Here is a 16274-nt window from a genome sequence, read left to right as displayed (position 1 = left end):
CACGCACCAAACAAAAGCCTTGATGTATTATTAAAGAACGAGGCATTAAAAATCTTTGGCGGGGCCTGGACTCCTAAAAATGCAAAAGAGCCATGCATCGTATTCTGGAAGCTGCTGTTTGGCCGGTGCGAGAAACGCTTTCTGCAGCCTGCACGCTGCTGAAATATCCGATTGCCATCTGAAAGTGGTTCCTGGAACAGCTTTTAGGGTGGTCCAGTGAGGCCTGTGGTTTCCTGGTGTGTGCATCCTCTGGGTGTTTGTTTATTTTTGCCTTAGCAGCCATCGGTCGGCCACTCAATTTCAAGTGGCAGCTAAGGTGGTACCGCTCCCCTGCGCGTGACGCTGTGGTCCAAATGGGAGGGGCTAATGCTGAGGCTCCACCCCAGGCCAGCGGTAGCTCAGAGGCCACCAGTCCGTCAAACCAGGCAGTGGAATTATCCAGCAGAGGCTATTGCGAGGCGTTGAGGAGAGGGCATTTCCTGAGGGAAAAATTGCGGTTTATGCAACATGCAGCCCCGGGATGATTAAGCAGGACTCCATGTACAGTGACAGTTTTGGAATAGCTTTGCTGCCAACTGAAAGCACTGGTTTTTATTAAAATGCCCAGTGCGCTCACCTGTAATTAACTTTTGAGCACTTAACATTCTTAGGAGGTGCTTGGATATTAACTTTTCTCTCTCTTCATTTTTTCCCCCTTTAAAATTTAAACAGGAGGAGGAACACTGCTGCATTGTAGGATCTTAAAATAGCAACCAGCATTTCAGTAAAAATCTCCTGCTTTGAATTTGCTTGCATATCCCATTTAAAGCATGCTAAGCTGTGCTTTCTTTATTCCTTCCCTTCATCAAATATTTAAAAAAACTTCTGAGAGAGGAGAGGGAGAGGAAATTTTCTGTTAATTAAATGTTTAACATTTCCAAGAGTGTCCATTTCTGCATGCCAAAGAATGTCTTCAAAACTTTCTTGCTGTTTTAGGGAAGGGTGAAGTGTGTTGGGTAAGAGAAATTCCTAACGTCTCCTTGGGCACACAAAATAATTTGGGATCATCGTCAAACTATGGAATGACCTAAGCTGTTGGTTTCATGGTCAAGCCACTCGTGGTAGTTGGCCACTGATGTTTAAACGGGACCCAGGTAGCAGAGTCGTGATTCTAAGGGGTATTTTGATTTATTGGATGTTAACAGGAGGATCTGCTAAAAGTCACAAAGGTGTTTATATGTGATAGAAAGCCTCTGTTTGACACTGGGGAGAAAAGTGGTTTCTCTTTCTCTTCTGAATGAGGCATGACTTCAGACAGGGACTTGACGAGTCTCCCATATCACCCAAATAGTGATGGAGGAATTACAGGATGCAGATTCCTCTGTCTTCTTGATTCCATCACCTTGGCCTTGAAATAGCCATGAGTTTGCATGCAAGATGCTTTAGCCAGGCCATCTCCACTAGCAAGCGCACAGTGCTGTGCTTTAGGGATGGCCAAAAACAGCCTTTAACAAGAAGACTTTCTGAAGGAGGTATCCTCCTAGAGGCCATTAAGAGGACCTTTGGGTGAACCCACTTCTTTTATCCATCGACTCGGAATGCATGGAAACAAATGCCGATTTACAACTTGTATTGTATGTGTCCTAAACTAAAAGCTCCATGCACTGAATCACTTACACAACCGTGCATATCAACCCAACTCAGCATTCAGCAGGCCAGCCTAGGTTTGAGTCCTGGAAGATGCCCACCGTTCATGATACCACCATTCTATGTGATGGTTCCGAAGCACAACAGTTCCTGAGCATGTGTTGTAACTTCTAGCAAGGGTTGATCAGCCCCACCTTGGTTGTCTTCTCATAGCTCTTGTTACTTCTCCACTTGAGTGCCATCACCTCATCTGACCTCTCTTGTTTTGAGAATGATTTCTTGCTATGTCATCTTAGAAATCTGTATTATGGTAGTTTTCCAAACACAGCATAATCTGACATCTTCCAAAATCAACTCTTTTGCCTCTGTGACTTCTTTGGAGTGGGTCTCATGTACTCCCTCGTTTGGGTATGTCCGTATCTTCACAGAAATACATGGCATAAGGATTGATGCATCTGTGTGCATTTTTTATTCTTGAATTCACATCTCGCCTTTCTGTTTATTTCTATATTCAAAATGGCTTGCTGCAATAAAAAAATGCAAAGCATAAAACAATACAATATGAAGAGAATTAGAATCCCTGTTACTGAGAGAGCCCACGATTTTAGCAAGCAGGTCCCTGGGACCTTTTGTGTTGTGGACCACCGAGTCAATTCTCTTTCCTGCCCCCAAGATAGACAAGCTCTGTTGATGAGCGATGAGATTTGTTCTCCTCAAGCAACTTTAGGCTGGTGCCCGTATTTGGAATTTCAGGAGCCTACTATGATCTCTGCCCAAAATAGTTGCCCGGTTGGATGGGGCCACTTACAGAATCATTTATTTGCATTAATTTAGCAGAAGACAACTGGTGAGGTTGCTTCTCCCAATATGATGTCCATCATTCCTGGATTTTCTTCTGGGCAAAAGGGCACTTCCAAAGGGCTGAGTGACAGCCACCCATCGCCTTATGTTCCTAGAAACTCCTGGAGGTCCAGAGCCATTTTTGGAAATAAAGATGATGTTGGATGCTTTGCAAAGCACCAGCTTCCCATGTATTGATTTTAATTAAAGGAATCATCCGTTAGGTGGGGCATGGAAAGGTTCCTTGGAGCCCACATCGCCTGAACAACCAACATTGTTGAAAAAATGTTCAGCTCCTCTTTCAAGCAAGCCAAAGTCACTGCTGTTTCTTGCTTGGGCTTAGTATATTCTTTTTGTCAACCAGGACAAAAAAATTCCTTTGGCAGACTGTTAACTACAGGAGTTTTAAAGACTCTGTTTGCCCTCTTCTAGCTGATGAGAAAGGTTTGATCAGCCTAAATCACCTCTGGATGATTGGGACGACAATGTCCCATTATCTACCAGAATTGTTGCCCATGCTGGCTGAGGAGGATGGGAGTTGTGGTCCAACTGATCTGGCGGGCTGGGCAAAAGTGGAATCAACAAATAGCACGAACAGCTTCCTTTCTCTTTTTCTTACTGTGAAATGCCCTTGAACAATTCTAGAATTGCTAATAAAAAAAGCAGACGCCTGGGAAAAACTTGGCAGCTTGGCATTTTCTTCTAAGCAATCAGCCCTCGCACTTGCCTGTGCTGCAGATTATTCCCCGGCCTTGGTCGTTTCTCTGTATCAGCCGATCCCCCAAAGTACCACTATCCTTCCATCTGCAGGCATCAGGAACACCAAATCTCTGCTTTGGGTTTCGCGTTTTCCCGCGCCAAACTCTTCATTGGAAAAGCCGTCTGCGGCTTCTGTTCTCGCCAGCCTCAGCCCGCCGGCGGTGCCATCCCCTGAAGGAACGCAGCTATTTTGCTGGAAAAGTTTCCGGGCTCTGCAGATGTTACTTTGGTGGCTCTCAGGGAAAAGAGGAAAGCTGCCTCATCTGTGTTCTTTCCTTGCAGCTGTATTCCCACGTATCTAGATAAAGGATTTGGGGTAGCAGAGCGAGCACTTGGGGAACTCTGGCTGTCAGACAGCTCGCTGAGCATGTCACGTCTTTATTTATGAAGTCGTGTGTTTCTATTTGACTTGTTCCCTCCTCAAGGAGGTCTTCCAGGTGGCCGACCGCTAGCGTTGAAGGATGTATCCATCGTCAAGCACACCCAGGCTACATTCTAGGTTCCGCTGCTTAGGGGTCACTTCCAAGAGGGCCCTGCTACTCCAAAAATCATAGGAAGCTTTCTTCTACCCATTAAAGGAGAGAAGTCCTCCAAGTTCTTCACCCAAATTTCTCCATCTGTACTACCAGCATCGCAATGGTGTCAGCAGGTCAAGAAGCAGACACTGCAGGGGTGCTTCATTACTGTAGGGTATAGGAACAGGATCTGGAAAGCCTGTCCAGAACCTTCACTGACCCCTTTTGTAAGGCCAAAAAGGTCAAGGCAGGACAGCTATAAGCCTCTTTTTCACTCCATCTACCAAAAGAGTCCCCTTTTTGGGAGAGATGGACGGTGATAGAAATTTGAAAAATAAATAAATAAATTTTGCCTCCCCCACTTTCTTCCAAGGCCAGAGCTTTATTCTACAGCAGTTGGAGAATCCCAGGATCAAAAGTGGGACCTTCAACATAGACTTCATACCATTGTAGAGTTGGACACGAGGATCATCTCATTCACCCCTTTGCAGCACAGCTGATTCAGCCATACTACAGAGGTGGCTGTCCAGCCGGTTCTTAAAAATCTCCAGAGATGGAGGACCCAACCCACAACCTCCATAGACTGACTGTTCCACCCTGATCCAGAGTGACACGGGTGTCTGCAGGGTGTGGTCAAAGGTCAAGGTGGCCATGATGGGGTGATCAAACTCTGCCTCTTCATGTGCCTCACATAAAAAACAGATGGAATTTTGATTGCACCGTTGCAGCTGCCACCTTTTTTGACCACACCCTGTGGACACACACACTGTGCAATTGGTGGGATGGTGCAATCAAAACTCCACCTGTTTTTTATGGCATTGCTGCGTGCTGAGAGTGTGTCTGTTGGCTCCTTGGTTCAGCCCTCTACATGCCATTTTACAGGCAGCATGAAAAAGTCGGATCGGCCGGTAGAATTTTTTTTATCCCTTTTCCTTTGTGCTTGAGCGCTGCGTTATTTCTACCGCCCAAAAACGTACTCTAAAATCTCTTCGGTTAAAAAAAAATGAAATCTTGCTACTCCCTGCAGATTATCAGTCAATATAAGGAAAGACAAAAGAAAGCAATTCAGTTTGCATGGGATCCATCAGGGATTTCATAAATCTCTGTCATCTGCTTTGGGCACTCTCAAGCCCATAATGCTAGGCTTGGTGCATTTCAGTTTCTTTTCTCTTTTAGGGGGGTCTGTGAGTCTGCTTGTGCCTTTTGCCCCAAATTTTAACAAGCTTCATTTTACTTTTCACTGTTTTCTTCTGCTGAAGACAGTTGGACTGTGGGTTTTTTTTTTCATGGAACAGCGACCTCTCGTGGTATGTACTAGTGAAGGGAGTAGTGGGGGGAAATTAAAAAAGAATCCTAATTTTTGTGAGTTTTGCAGTTTTATTTTTGTGAGGGGTGAAACTCTTTGGGCCTTGGATGGTCTGATACTTGTCTGAATTCTTCTGCGGCAGCTCCACTGGCATCTCTCCCTCCTTTGCTGCCCATTCAGTAGCTCGGCCTGCAACTTGACATGCATTTAGCTGAAATAGCCACATGTTGTGATGGGTCTTTATTGCGGCCTCTTTGGGCTCTTCCTGTTGTTTTTCTTGGGTCACACGTCTCAGACACCCGCCTACCTACTGGGTGGGGATGATGTGCCACCGAGCGGCTGATGCAGATTTGATGCAAAGCCTGGCACTCTGGATGGGAGGAATGCAACTGCTATCAACCTTGGCCAGCACAGTCATGGGGATTGTGGCAGTTGTGCCCAATGGATGTTGGAGTTTGTTAATGAGCTTCCTTGGGCTTCCTGTTGGAAGATCTTATCAGCAACTTGAAAGAATGTAAAGGAACTTCGGTTTGTCTACTTGCTATTGCACAACGCATCAACTCTTGAGATTGAGGCAGTAGGTAAATTTCATAAATACATTAAATGTATCTGAATTGGGCAGGGACTGAACTCAATCTTCCTAACTGCAGTTGCTTATGAGTGAACATATACTGGAGCCCTTCTTTCCTTAAAGGTGCTTTGTTGTTCTTTTCCTTCTTCAGGAATTTCTACTACATCACCATCCTGAGGGACCCGGTTTCCCGGTACTTGAGCGAATGGAGGCACGTCCAAAGAGGAGCCACCTGGAAGGCCTCATTGCACGTCTGCGATGGAAGGTCTCCGACCTCCGAGGAACTGCCTAGTTGCTACTCGGGGGATGACTGGTCGGGCTGCTCTCTGCAAGAGTTCATGGACTGTCCATACAACCTGGCCAACAACCGTCAAGTCCGCATGCTGGCAGACCTGAGTTTGGTGGGATGCTACAATTTGTCCGTCATGCCAGAAGAGCAACGGAACAAGGTCCTCCTGGACAGCGCCAAGGAGAACCTCAAGCGGATGGCCTTCTTTGGTTTGACGGAATTCCAGCGGAAGACCCAGTATCTCTTTGAGAAGACCTTCAACATGAACTTCATCTCGCCATTCACCCAGTACAACAGCACAAGGGCCTCCAGCGTGGACATTGATGAGGCAACCCAACAGCGAATCGAGGCCCTCAACTTTTTAGACATGAACCTGTACGATTATGCAAAAGACCTTTTCCTGCAGCGGTACCAGTTCACAAGACAGAAGGAGCACCAGGAGGCCCGCCGGAAACGCCAGGAGCAGCGGAAAATCTGGCGGGCCAAGCAGGGCCGCAGCAGAGAGCAGGACGGCCGAAACGCCACCACAGATTACATTGGGAACGTGGAGCAGTGGCGGTAATGAGGGGTCTTGGGGTCCGGAGTGGAACGGCAGAGCCAGACAAGAAGATGCTGCTTCTCCAAGCAATGTGGGGAGAGGGGTTGAGTGCAGGCGGCCTTTGGCATTCAGTGTTGTGCTGTAGGTGGGTTAACCTTTTACTCTCTGTGTTGTCTCGGATCTGTCCCTGTCAAGGAAGGAAGGAAGGCCGGCCTCTTGGGCTGCATGGCAAACCATCGTTCTTGTCACAAATTATTGCTCAGCAGAATCAAAGTGGAAGCGGTGAAGGCTGTACTCAAGGACTCTGGCAGGGGAAAGAGGAGAAGGTGTGTTTTCCTGAGGCGGGGGGCGACACGGGGAAGCCGTCTCTGCATTTTGTAAAGTGGCCTGAGGCTCTGGTATTTTTTATATCCCATCCAGGTCTCAGATGTCAGAAAACCATGGGCAGCGGGCAGGCCGAATGTCTAGTGTTAAATTGGGAATGGGGTAGCTCTCTGTAGCTGCAGATCCCCGCATTCAGTTATTTCTTGGAGCTCCATATCCTCAATTAGAGAGGCAACCGGTTCCATTTAATACTACACATTTCAAAAAAGGCTGTCGTAGGTAAGACCCATACCTCTTGGGTGCAGCCTACGGCCTCCCTCTTTCTTCCAGCCTTGGAGGGGCCTTTGCTGGGTGGGTGGGGACTTCCCTTAAGCTCCACCCCTGTCATCCAGCCCACCCAGGCAGAAGAAGGGGCTGCCTCTGGCCATTAAAAGAGTGGCCAGTTGTGGCCAAAGTGAGTCCTGGTGAGGATTACCTGTCTGGGTCAACGTTGCCACTCACTGTCATGTCATGTCAAGTCTATTTCTGCTTCTGAGGTCTCTTATAACCTTGGGGACTGATTCAACACCCTCATTTCCCCCAACTGTGGAAATTCAAGACATAATCATCACCCCCCTCAAGTGATTTTCAGGTGGCTTCTGCTTCAGCAGATGAACATTCCAAAAAGAACATTTCAGACCCTTTTTAAGAGTTTGGTGTTACTTCATCAACATATTTTGAAAGGCTGCCAATGGTCTCTACCAAGGACCAGTTGGGTTGAAGAGTACCGGAAAGGTTTGGGGAAGAAGCTGTTGATGAGTGTCTTGTGTAAATTGGCTTTTAGCAAAGATAGGGAGATTTTGTCTATAAATATTTAAACTTTTTTTTAAAGAAATCTGACTACAGCTGTTGATGGATCTCAAGCTTGTTTTATTTCAGGTAGAAGAAGGGAGAAAAAGCCCCAGTGATTTGCTGAATGTTGGCACCAGGAAACAGAACTGTAGGGTTTTTTTGTTTGTTTTTTTAAGGAGGCTGAATTTTAATGTATTTTGGAAGTATAAGGGTATATTTTAACATTTTGGAAACAGAGACGGTTTTCCATGCCCTCTGTCCATTTTAATAATAATTCTTGCAATTTGTGTGTTCTTTTACAAGGGTGCCATAGCTTTTATCCTGGAAAAGTTCTCCCGTTTGTGAATTGTTATGGCAGATACAGTTTCCCAGTAGAAGCAGAATTCGTCAGAGGGGACAACTCTAACATTTGTTTTGCTTTTGGAACACTTTTTATGACACGGCAAGGCATTTGAGCATTTTTGGGGATGGCTTTCAGAGATCATCAGATTTGAAGAGAGACATATTTCTTGTACTTGGGACCAATTCAACAAGGTACCTTTGCAGTTGCGTACCTGGCATGCAAGGAGGAGAATGCCAGTGGAAAGCGGCTGCTTCCCTCAGGATCACCCTTGCAAAGAACCATTGTCTTGAGAATATATCCTCTCTGCTTGTTGCAACCATTGAGGGCACTTGTTCTGATCTAGGTTGCAAAATCCTGGGCGGGGATGGATTGGGTCTTCTTGCTGCCATGAGAATCATTTGCCAAGCGAGGATGCTGGCTGTGCCTTGGGCATACACAGACGCAACCCTTCATTTGTCCACCCAACACCCATCGAGTGTGGGGTGTAAGAAATTGCATGTCCCCATACATCAGACAATAAGGCAAAGATGGACACCTGCATGTTGTGTCAGATGGCACACGGCAATTTTTGAGTAAAGGAATTAAGTTTTTCTGGTTATGCTGGTATGGCGATAGTTGTCTTGTTGGAAAAGAAGGAAGATAGAAGTCTTGAAAAACAAACTAAGTTAAGCTGATTAAACCAAGAAAGGTGTCAGCAGAGCCACTGTGCTTTAGAGTCAAGGCTATTCTTAAATATCGTAAATATTCTTAAATGTCCAGCTCCATAACAGGTAGTTTCCAGTTGTCTAAAATGAGGGGTCATCTTGAATTATAAACTCATTTGTCTTGAGCTTTCTATAGCTTGCTCATCCTCTCCGTTCTTCATTATTTTACCATCTCAGATGGTAGGCCAATACCTGTAGATGAGAAAATGCTGCCAACCTTCCTTATGTTCTGGCTGAGGAGGTTGGGAGTTGTAGTCTTCAACGCTGAAGGGCACAGGTTTGGAAAACTTGCCTTATGCTGTGGGCTGTCTGCCATCAGAGCTCACATCCTTGCTGTGCAGTTGTGTAATTCAAGGCATCGGGTTTCAGAATTGGATCGGGGACCCCAGGGCCAGCAAATGATGGTAGTTGGCTTTGTTTCCCTTTATCCTTGGCCTCTTTCCGAGAAATAGCCCTTCCTGTCCCTTGGGTGTAATGTCCGTGTTTGATATTTGCAATGTGGCACTGTCGGAGACCCACACAAGATTCCCAAGGCAAGACTCCTAAGCTTACGGCATTGGCTCTCCATGACCTATGGGCATCTAGAATATGGGCCATAGCTGCAGTGCTCCAGCTGTGTTGACATGGGCCCAGCAACCATTGAGGACTTCTGTTCCTTGGTCCCATCAAGAGAAGCTCCAGTTTGGTGCTTTCTGTCTCTCTCTCTCTCTCTCTCTCTGTCTGTTTCCTGATGCTAGGAAATTACCCAAAAGGTGGAGGGCCAGGCGATTTGATGCACGTGGACAGTGTGAACCTCTATGCAAAACTCTCCTGAAGATTGCAATGATAAATAGTATGTGCTTTGAAGCTTTTCTATCTTAATGAGGACAGGGGTTCATTTCAATTTTATGTGCTTTGTTGCTGTGTGAGTTCACGATACGTAACTTTCCTTCTCAACTCTGGGCAATGGAGACACTTGGAGATGGTTTCCTTGTTTTAGGCATATTCAGTATTAACCAGGCCTTTTTTTTTAACACTTAAATCTGGGACACTATATTAATAAACCTTTATGCAAAACACACAATTTTGAGGTCTCTTTGTTTGGCAGGCCAACTCCTGGATGCCTGCTCAGAGGTGGGCATAGGATAGCCTGCACCAGCTCGTCCCTCCAGATGTGCTGGGGCTGAAGTTCTCAGACTTCTGTTCCGTTTGACAGATCTGGAGGTCAAAGTTAGGAAGAAACCAATATAGAATTTTAGGCTAAGTTATCTAAAGTTTCTTGCAACAGGCATTTCTTTAGAGCAGTGTTTCTCTACCTTGGTGACTTCAAGATATGTGGACTTCAACTCCCAGAATTCCTCAGCCAGCCTGCTGGCTGGGGAATCCTAGCAGTTGAAGTCCACATATCTTCAAGTTGCTGAGGTTGCGAAACACTGCTTTGGAGCCCTAAAACTTTAATAGTTCAAGAGGAGGGGGGTGGGGCATATCCTAGTAATGTGCAAAAAAATAGAAGGGTTGCATAGTGTTTTTAAATTGAACTAAATGAAATGCCATTCTAGCATCTAGCGTTGGCTTTAACAGGGAGAAGTCCTCAGCTCTCAACACGGAAGGTGACCCAGTCCTGTGCTCTTGAACAGCTCTTTATCAAGAGATGCAATTTTGTCCTTATGCTGTGGTGTGCATGGTTTACAACAACAACAAAAAACACCCTTTTCTTTGTGTGTACTGTGTGTTGTATATAGGGGGTGGTATGCATATAAGGATATGATTTTGTCATAACCACATGAATTCTTCTGGTTTCCAGTATAGGCCGCTGTGTTACTGTATAGGTTGACAACCGCAAAAGTGGGAAGGGGGGAGCCAGTTTCAACTGACTTGGATGGTGTAATTTACCAATAGAGTTGATAAAATAAACTTTAATTACTGTCTTTGACTGTGGGCTGATCATTGAACTTGCTTTGGCTGGATCTTTCAGCCCCCACTCTTAACGTCACAGAACATCGTATTTGTTGCTGAATCAGCTCCTTCCAAGCCACAGGAAATCCAGGCGGCTGACAAAACGTGAGTCGTTGCGGCTAAAACCTCAAAGAAGAAAGAACAGATCATCACAAACAAGGGCAAAGTTTCTAACATGCATTCTGGAGACTAGGCAAAACAGGAGCCCAGACCGCGGGGCTCCAAGCGTTCGGCAGAGGTTCCGGGAATAGTCTTTATTCTGGTAAGGGAGGAAGCAGAAAACTAACCTTTGGCGAAATTCCCCTCTGTCCCAGTTGTGGTCAACAAAGTCAAGGCGGGGATATTTTGAGCTTCTTTCTCAGGCGTCCCAGTTTCATTACTGTGTAACCTTTTCGGTGCAATCTTTAACAGCTTGCTTGTTCCTTCCCTCTCTCCAAGGTCAGTTCTAAATCCCCAAGTTGGGCCATTCAGACTTGGGGGCGGGGGCGGGTTATTCCAGAGGTCAGGAGCGGCCCCAGAGAAGGCCCACAAGATGCTCTACTAACAGGATGCCAACACTGTCGCATCTGACTGCCCTAGTTAATCCATGCTCAAGGAAATCCAAAAGTGCTTTATGCAAGCCAATTGAATCCCACTCAAGAAACATCAAAGGAGTCCTTCCTACCTTCCTTCCTCCCTCCATCCCTCCCTCCCTCCCTCCCTCCCTCCCTCCCTTCCTTCCTTCCTTCCTTCCTTCCCAGTGTCAGAGCCCGTGGGATATATGATTCCCTGGATCTCCTTCCTTTCTTCCTTGTATTGTTTTTATCGCTAGTATTTTTATTGTTGTTAGCTGCCCAGGGTTGTGTGCCACAAGATGGGCAGCCATATCAATCTTATAAATAAGGAAGGAAGGAAGGAAGGAAGGAAGGAAATAAGGAAATGTACTGGATGACATCTGGGACCTCCTGCCCATTAGACAGCTTCCAGGTGCAGGGGTGTGCGACTTCTTCCCGAGCCAAAGGCGGTGGCTATTCCTGAGTAGCATTTTAGGACAGCACATTCACCAAAAGTGGGTAAGGCCAAGAGAGAAGCTAGCGTCTGTTTCATCTCATTTTCATTTATGCCCCCCCCTGAAATTATATTAAATAGAATTAAAACGAATTACTCATTGTGTTTCAATGTTTTTCCTCTTCCCTTACAGTAAATGTTACATTGATAGGCTGAGGAAGAAAAGAAATCCAAGGATATTGCCTTTACAGATAGTCCTCATTTAACAACCATTCATGTAGTGCTGAAAAAATCGACTTACAACCAGTCCTCACACTGTCGCAGTGTCCCCACGTGATCACAATTTGGGCACTTGGCAATAGGTTCGCATATATGACCGTTGCAGTGTCCCATGGTCACATGATCGTCACTTTTTACCTTCCTGGCCTGCTTCTGACAAGCAAAATCAATGGGGAATCATGTGATTCACTTAATGACTGCCACAAAAAAGTTTGTAAAATCAGGTCGGATCTGCTTAATGACTGCTTCACTTAGCAAGCAAAATTCCAGTCCCAATTGTGGTTGTTAACCAAGGACTACCTGTATACACCCTCTTCTTCAGTATACTTGTTAGTGGGATCACTGGAGTTTTCGTGAGTAAACGGATTACCAATCTCGGGAAAGCAACAGATTCAAGATCCACCTGCCAAGGGTCCTGAAGCTGAACTGCCATAGAGAGAAAGCAATCTCCAGGGAGCAGGATGGTGGTGAAGTATCCTTGAGGGGTACAGGGAGAAGGAAAGAAGCTGAGGGGTTCCTTCTTTGATGCTCTTGATCTCCCCTTCAGGGTACCGTCAAAGGGACCATCTCCCTTTGTTACATCCAGAACTGATGCGTCCCACAAGTCTTACTGCCTGGAAAGGTTACAGGAATAGTAGTCCTGCACATCTGGATAGCAGCTGTTAAATGAAGCTGCAAGTATCTCTGTGGCCGCAAGGGGGCAGGACACCTCTGATCGTAGATAAGACCGATACAGGCTGTATATTTAGTTTCTCCAGAGGGAGAGAGGGTTGGTCAGCCTCCCCGTTTGGCTGCAGATGCAGAGAGCTGTGCCGGGTCTTGGAAAGTTAATCCATGGGATGCCAGCCTGCATTTAAGGGGGCTGAAGATGTTCTGAGCATCCTTGCTGTCCGACTCCTCCCAGCACTAATGAGCAGCCAGGAATCTTGTTCCCAGGAAGCGAGGATGGGTGTACGAGGATTTCTGTTGGACCAACTTTTAAGGAGGTTGAGGGGGAAGATTTTTGCAGCCCACAAGAGTGTCCCAGAAGCCAGCACACAGCACATTTCAGAGTCCAAATATCACCCTCTGTGGCCAAAACCAAAGTAAATGGATGATATTCCCCACAACCACCCCAAAAGTGGCCAAAATAATAGGAAAGTGCTGAGCTCCAGCAACAAAAATCCCCCCACCATCAGAAATACCTCCTCTGCGGTTGCAATTTTGCCGTGTTGCTGTAGAGATTCATAAGGTCATCCAGGTAGGCAACTTGAAGGTGTGTGGACTTCAACTCCCAGAATTCCTCAGCCAGCATGGGGAATTTTATCTAAAAAAAAAACTAATAAAATTATATTTTAAAAACAGAGAGAAAAGCACTGCTCCAGTCTATCACCACCAAGTAGCTCTGCAAAAAGCAGCAGCAGGCAAGAAATGTAATTCCATGGCAGGGTGGCCTGTGTGTCACGGCCCTGATGCAGCGAAAAAAGGGCTTTTCAGTACATCTTCTTGGTGACCAAGGAAGGACACGTAAGACCTCAAGGTCACTGAGAGAATTATTCCTCCAATAATTAGAATTCAAAAAGGGGGGGAGAACTTTTTTTTTTAAGTCTCCAAATAATTAACGCTAGGGTCAGTTCATTTGACGAGCCTTAGGGAAAAATCACATGCAATTTCTTAGGACGTTAATTTGGCTTAAGGTGTGTCACGTATGCCTATTTGATAAGCTATATAAAAATGCTTATGGCATCAATGTTTTTTGCTTAGAAAGTTTTCCTTGAGTTGCTTTTTTGGCAAATTGAAAAATCCCAATATATCTCTCCCTGTCCCAAAGTTGTTGTTGTTTTTTTAACAAGTGTGTGTGTGAGAGAGAGATGGTGACAACAGTTTCCTGTTTCAGCAAAGAATACAAACACCCCCCCACACCCCTGCAGCTACATGAAACAACCCGCAGGGAGCAGTAAGGCCAAAAAAATGTGGTTTACTTTCCTAAATGGCATTTCCCCCCCCCCCATATTACTCTGATTCTGATCCAGTTGCCCAAAGAAGCATTAAGCCTCCAGCTGCTTCCAGAATTGCCAGCCCCTCAGCTGAGGCTCTGTCTTTCAAAATGTTCCTGTGTTCTATTCATATGAATTTTGAAATCCAGAAAAGAGCTGGTAGACCAGTGTTTCTCAATGTTGGCAACTTGAAGATGGGTGGACTTCAACTCCTGGAATTCCCCAGCCAGCATGCGACCGATCCTCGCATTGATGACCTTCGCAGGACTGTAAAGCAAACGAAAGCGGAAGTCGGATCGTAAGCACGGTTGTGGTTTCACTTAGTGACTCCTTCGCTGAACAACTGAGTTGCCAGTCCTCATTGTGGTCGCTAAATGAGGACTGCCTGTACCAGCATGAAGACAGCTAACCAAATGCTTCTTGAGAACCCTACAAGCTGGCTGGGTGAGCCAACAGTCCGTCCTGCCGCTTGTGTAACAAAAGGCATTTAACGAGCATGTGGCCACTGACGTGGGACGTTCTGTGGTGCATCAGCGACTAATAGCCGCGGACAGGCCTCGGCATCAGGAGCACAACCGGCAGGGGAGTTCTCTGACTCTTCTTCCCAACCCAGCAAAGGGCAAAGCATCCCCAGGGCTGTTTTTTTGGGACCGGCTCCAGATGCCCAGGCCCAAAGGCCGGTGCTGCTGCTCAGCCGGTCCTCACTTAACAACCACAATTGAGACTGGAATTTCGGTTGCTAAGCAAAGTGGTCATTAAGCGAATCTGACCCAATGTTATGACCTTTTTTGCAGCAGTCATTAAGCGAACCATGTGGTTGTTAAGCAAATCACACGGTTCCCCATTGATTTTGCTTGCCAGAAGCTGGCCAGGAAGGTCGAAAATGGCGATCAGGTGACCCTGGGATGCTGTGATGGGCATGAATGAGAACTGGTTGCCAAGCACCCAAATTGTGATCATGTGACTGTGGAGATGATGTGTTGGTTGTTAAGTGTGAGCACCAGTTGTAAGTTGGTTTTTTTCAGCACCGTCGTAAGTCTGAACAGTCACTAAATCAATGGTCATTAAGTGAGGACTACCTGTAGTTGCCACTCAAGTCACAAGGCTGCCCCTTGGGCGTTGCATCACCCTCAGCCCAAAATACTTGCATTCCCCAAGGCGCCTGCCTTGCACACGCCCTCCCACTCTGTTCAAAAGCCCCATGTCTCACCCAGGGCAGAAGAGGTTGCCAGGGGATGGGTGGAGGGCCCTTCCTGGGCTTCTGTAAGACAGAACCAGCCTAAAGACACACCCACCACTTGCAGGGATAAAAAATGCTTCTGCGCAGCCCTCCAGCGGCGGTGGGGGGGGGCAGTGATTTGGCTTCCCAAAGTTTTTATTATTTCCTTTTTCAACCCCATGGCTTATAGGTCCCAATTCATCTGTTGCAGGAGGGTTTAACCCATGCTCTCAGGAAAGAAGGGAATGACTAACAGGTGAGTGCATCTTCATAAGAATAAGAAATCAAAGGCTATAAAAATTGTAAAAAGCATAATAGCGGGCTGCAGGGTTTAAAATAATTAAATGGAAAAGCTCAAAATACGGTTTCAGGCACTGAAAGGACAAGAGGTGAGAAGGGAGAGGACTGAAGGCTTCTGCGGAGCCTCAAGATTCCCCGGATGGGCTGTGGATATAAATGTGGGAGCTGGCCCTTCTCTAAATCAGGGTTTCTCAACCTTGGCAACTTCAAGAGGGGTGGACTTCAACCCCCAGAATTCCTTGCTGGCTGGGAATTCTGGGAGTCCACCCCTCTTGAAAGTGCCAAGGCTGAGAAACCCTGCTCTAAATGCTAAAGTTGCAAACAGTGATCTTCCCCCAACACCAGAACCGGGCATGGAAAGAGACAGGGACCCTGGGCTGTTGACGCAGCAGATGGAAGACCCGTTTCCAGCGCCCTGCCCTCTTCTAGCTCCTCAGTGGCATCTTGCGGGCGTCTACCCTAGGGTTCAGCAGGGGACGGTTTGCTGAGGCTTTGCAGAAAGTGGCGTGGATGGGTGGCACCACGCCCTGCCCTGCCCTGCCCGCCCCTCCCCACGCAAGCAGAGCAGCAGCAGAACCAGTCGGGCAGAGTCGAGGCCCTTCTGCAGAAAGCTCTTCTGTTGTTTCATTTTTTATTTTCTTTTTTATCCCACCTTTATTATTTTTACAAATAACTCAAGGCAGGGAACATACCCAATACTCCTTCCTCCTCCTCTTTTCCCCACAACAACAACCCTGCGAGGTGGGCTGGGCTGAGAGAGAGCGCGACTGGCCCAAGGTCACCCAGCCAGCTTCCGTGCCTGAGGCGGGACTAGAACTCACCGTCTCCTGGTTTCTAGCCTGTCGCCTTAACCATGAGACCAAACTGGCTTTAGGCTTGAATATTTAGCCCGGTTAATGCACACATGCACGCACTGAGCAGGGTCCCAGACT

General features: G+C 46.6%; 2 protein-coding genes across 2 annotated transcripts in view; one reads left to right on the top strand and one right to left on the bottom strand.

Moving 5' to 3' along the window:
• The window catches only part of HS6ST2 (heparan sulfate 6-O-sulfotransferase 2), a 90979-nt gene extending 80426 nt beyond the window's left edge, over positions 1–10553 (top strand). Inside the window, exon 2 of the mRNA XM_063313381.1 lies at positions 5769–10553. Coding sequence (XP_063169451.1) covers positions 5769–6468 — 700 coding nt within the window. The 3' untranslated portion in view covers positions 6469–10553. The remainder of the gene's footprint in view (positions 1–5768) is intronic.
• Positions 1–16274, bottom strand: part of STK26 (serine/threonine kinase 26) — a 393767-nt gene that overhangs the window by 246366 nt on the left and 131127 nt on the right. The gene's annotated exons all lie outside the window — the stretch shown is intronic.

This window comes from Candoia aspera, chromosome 12 (assembly GCF_035149785.1).
Source record: "Candoia aspera isolate rCanAsp1 chromosome 12, rCanAsp1.hap2, whole genome shotgun sequence".
NCBI classification, from domain to species: domain Eukaryota; kingdom Metazoa; phylum Chordata; class Lepidosauria; order Squamata; family Boidae; genus Candoia; species Candoia aspera.
This window is presented reverse-complemented; position numbering and strand designations above follow the sequence as displayed.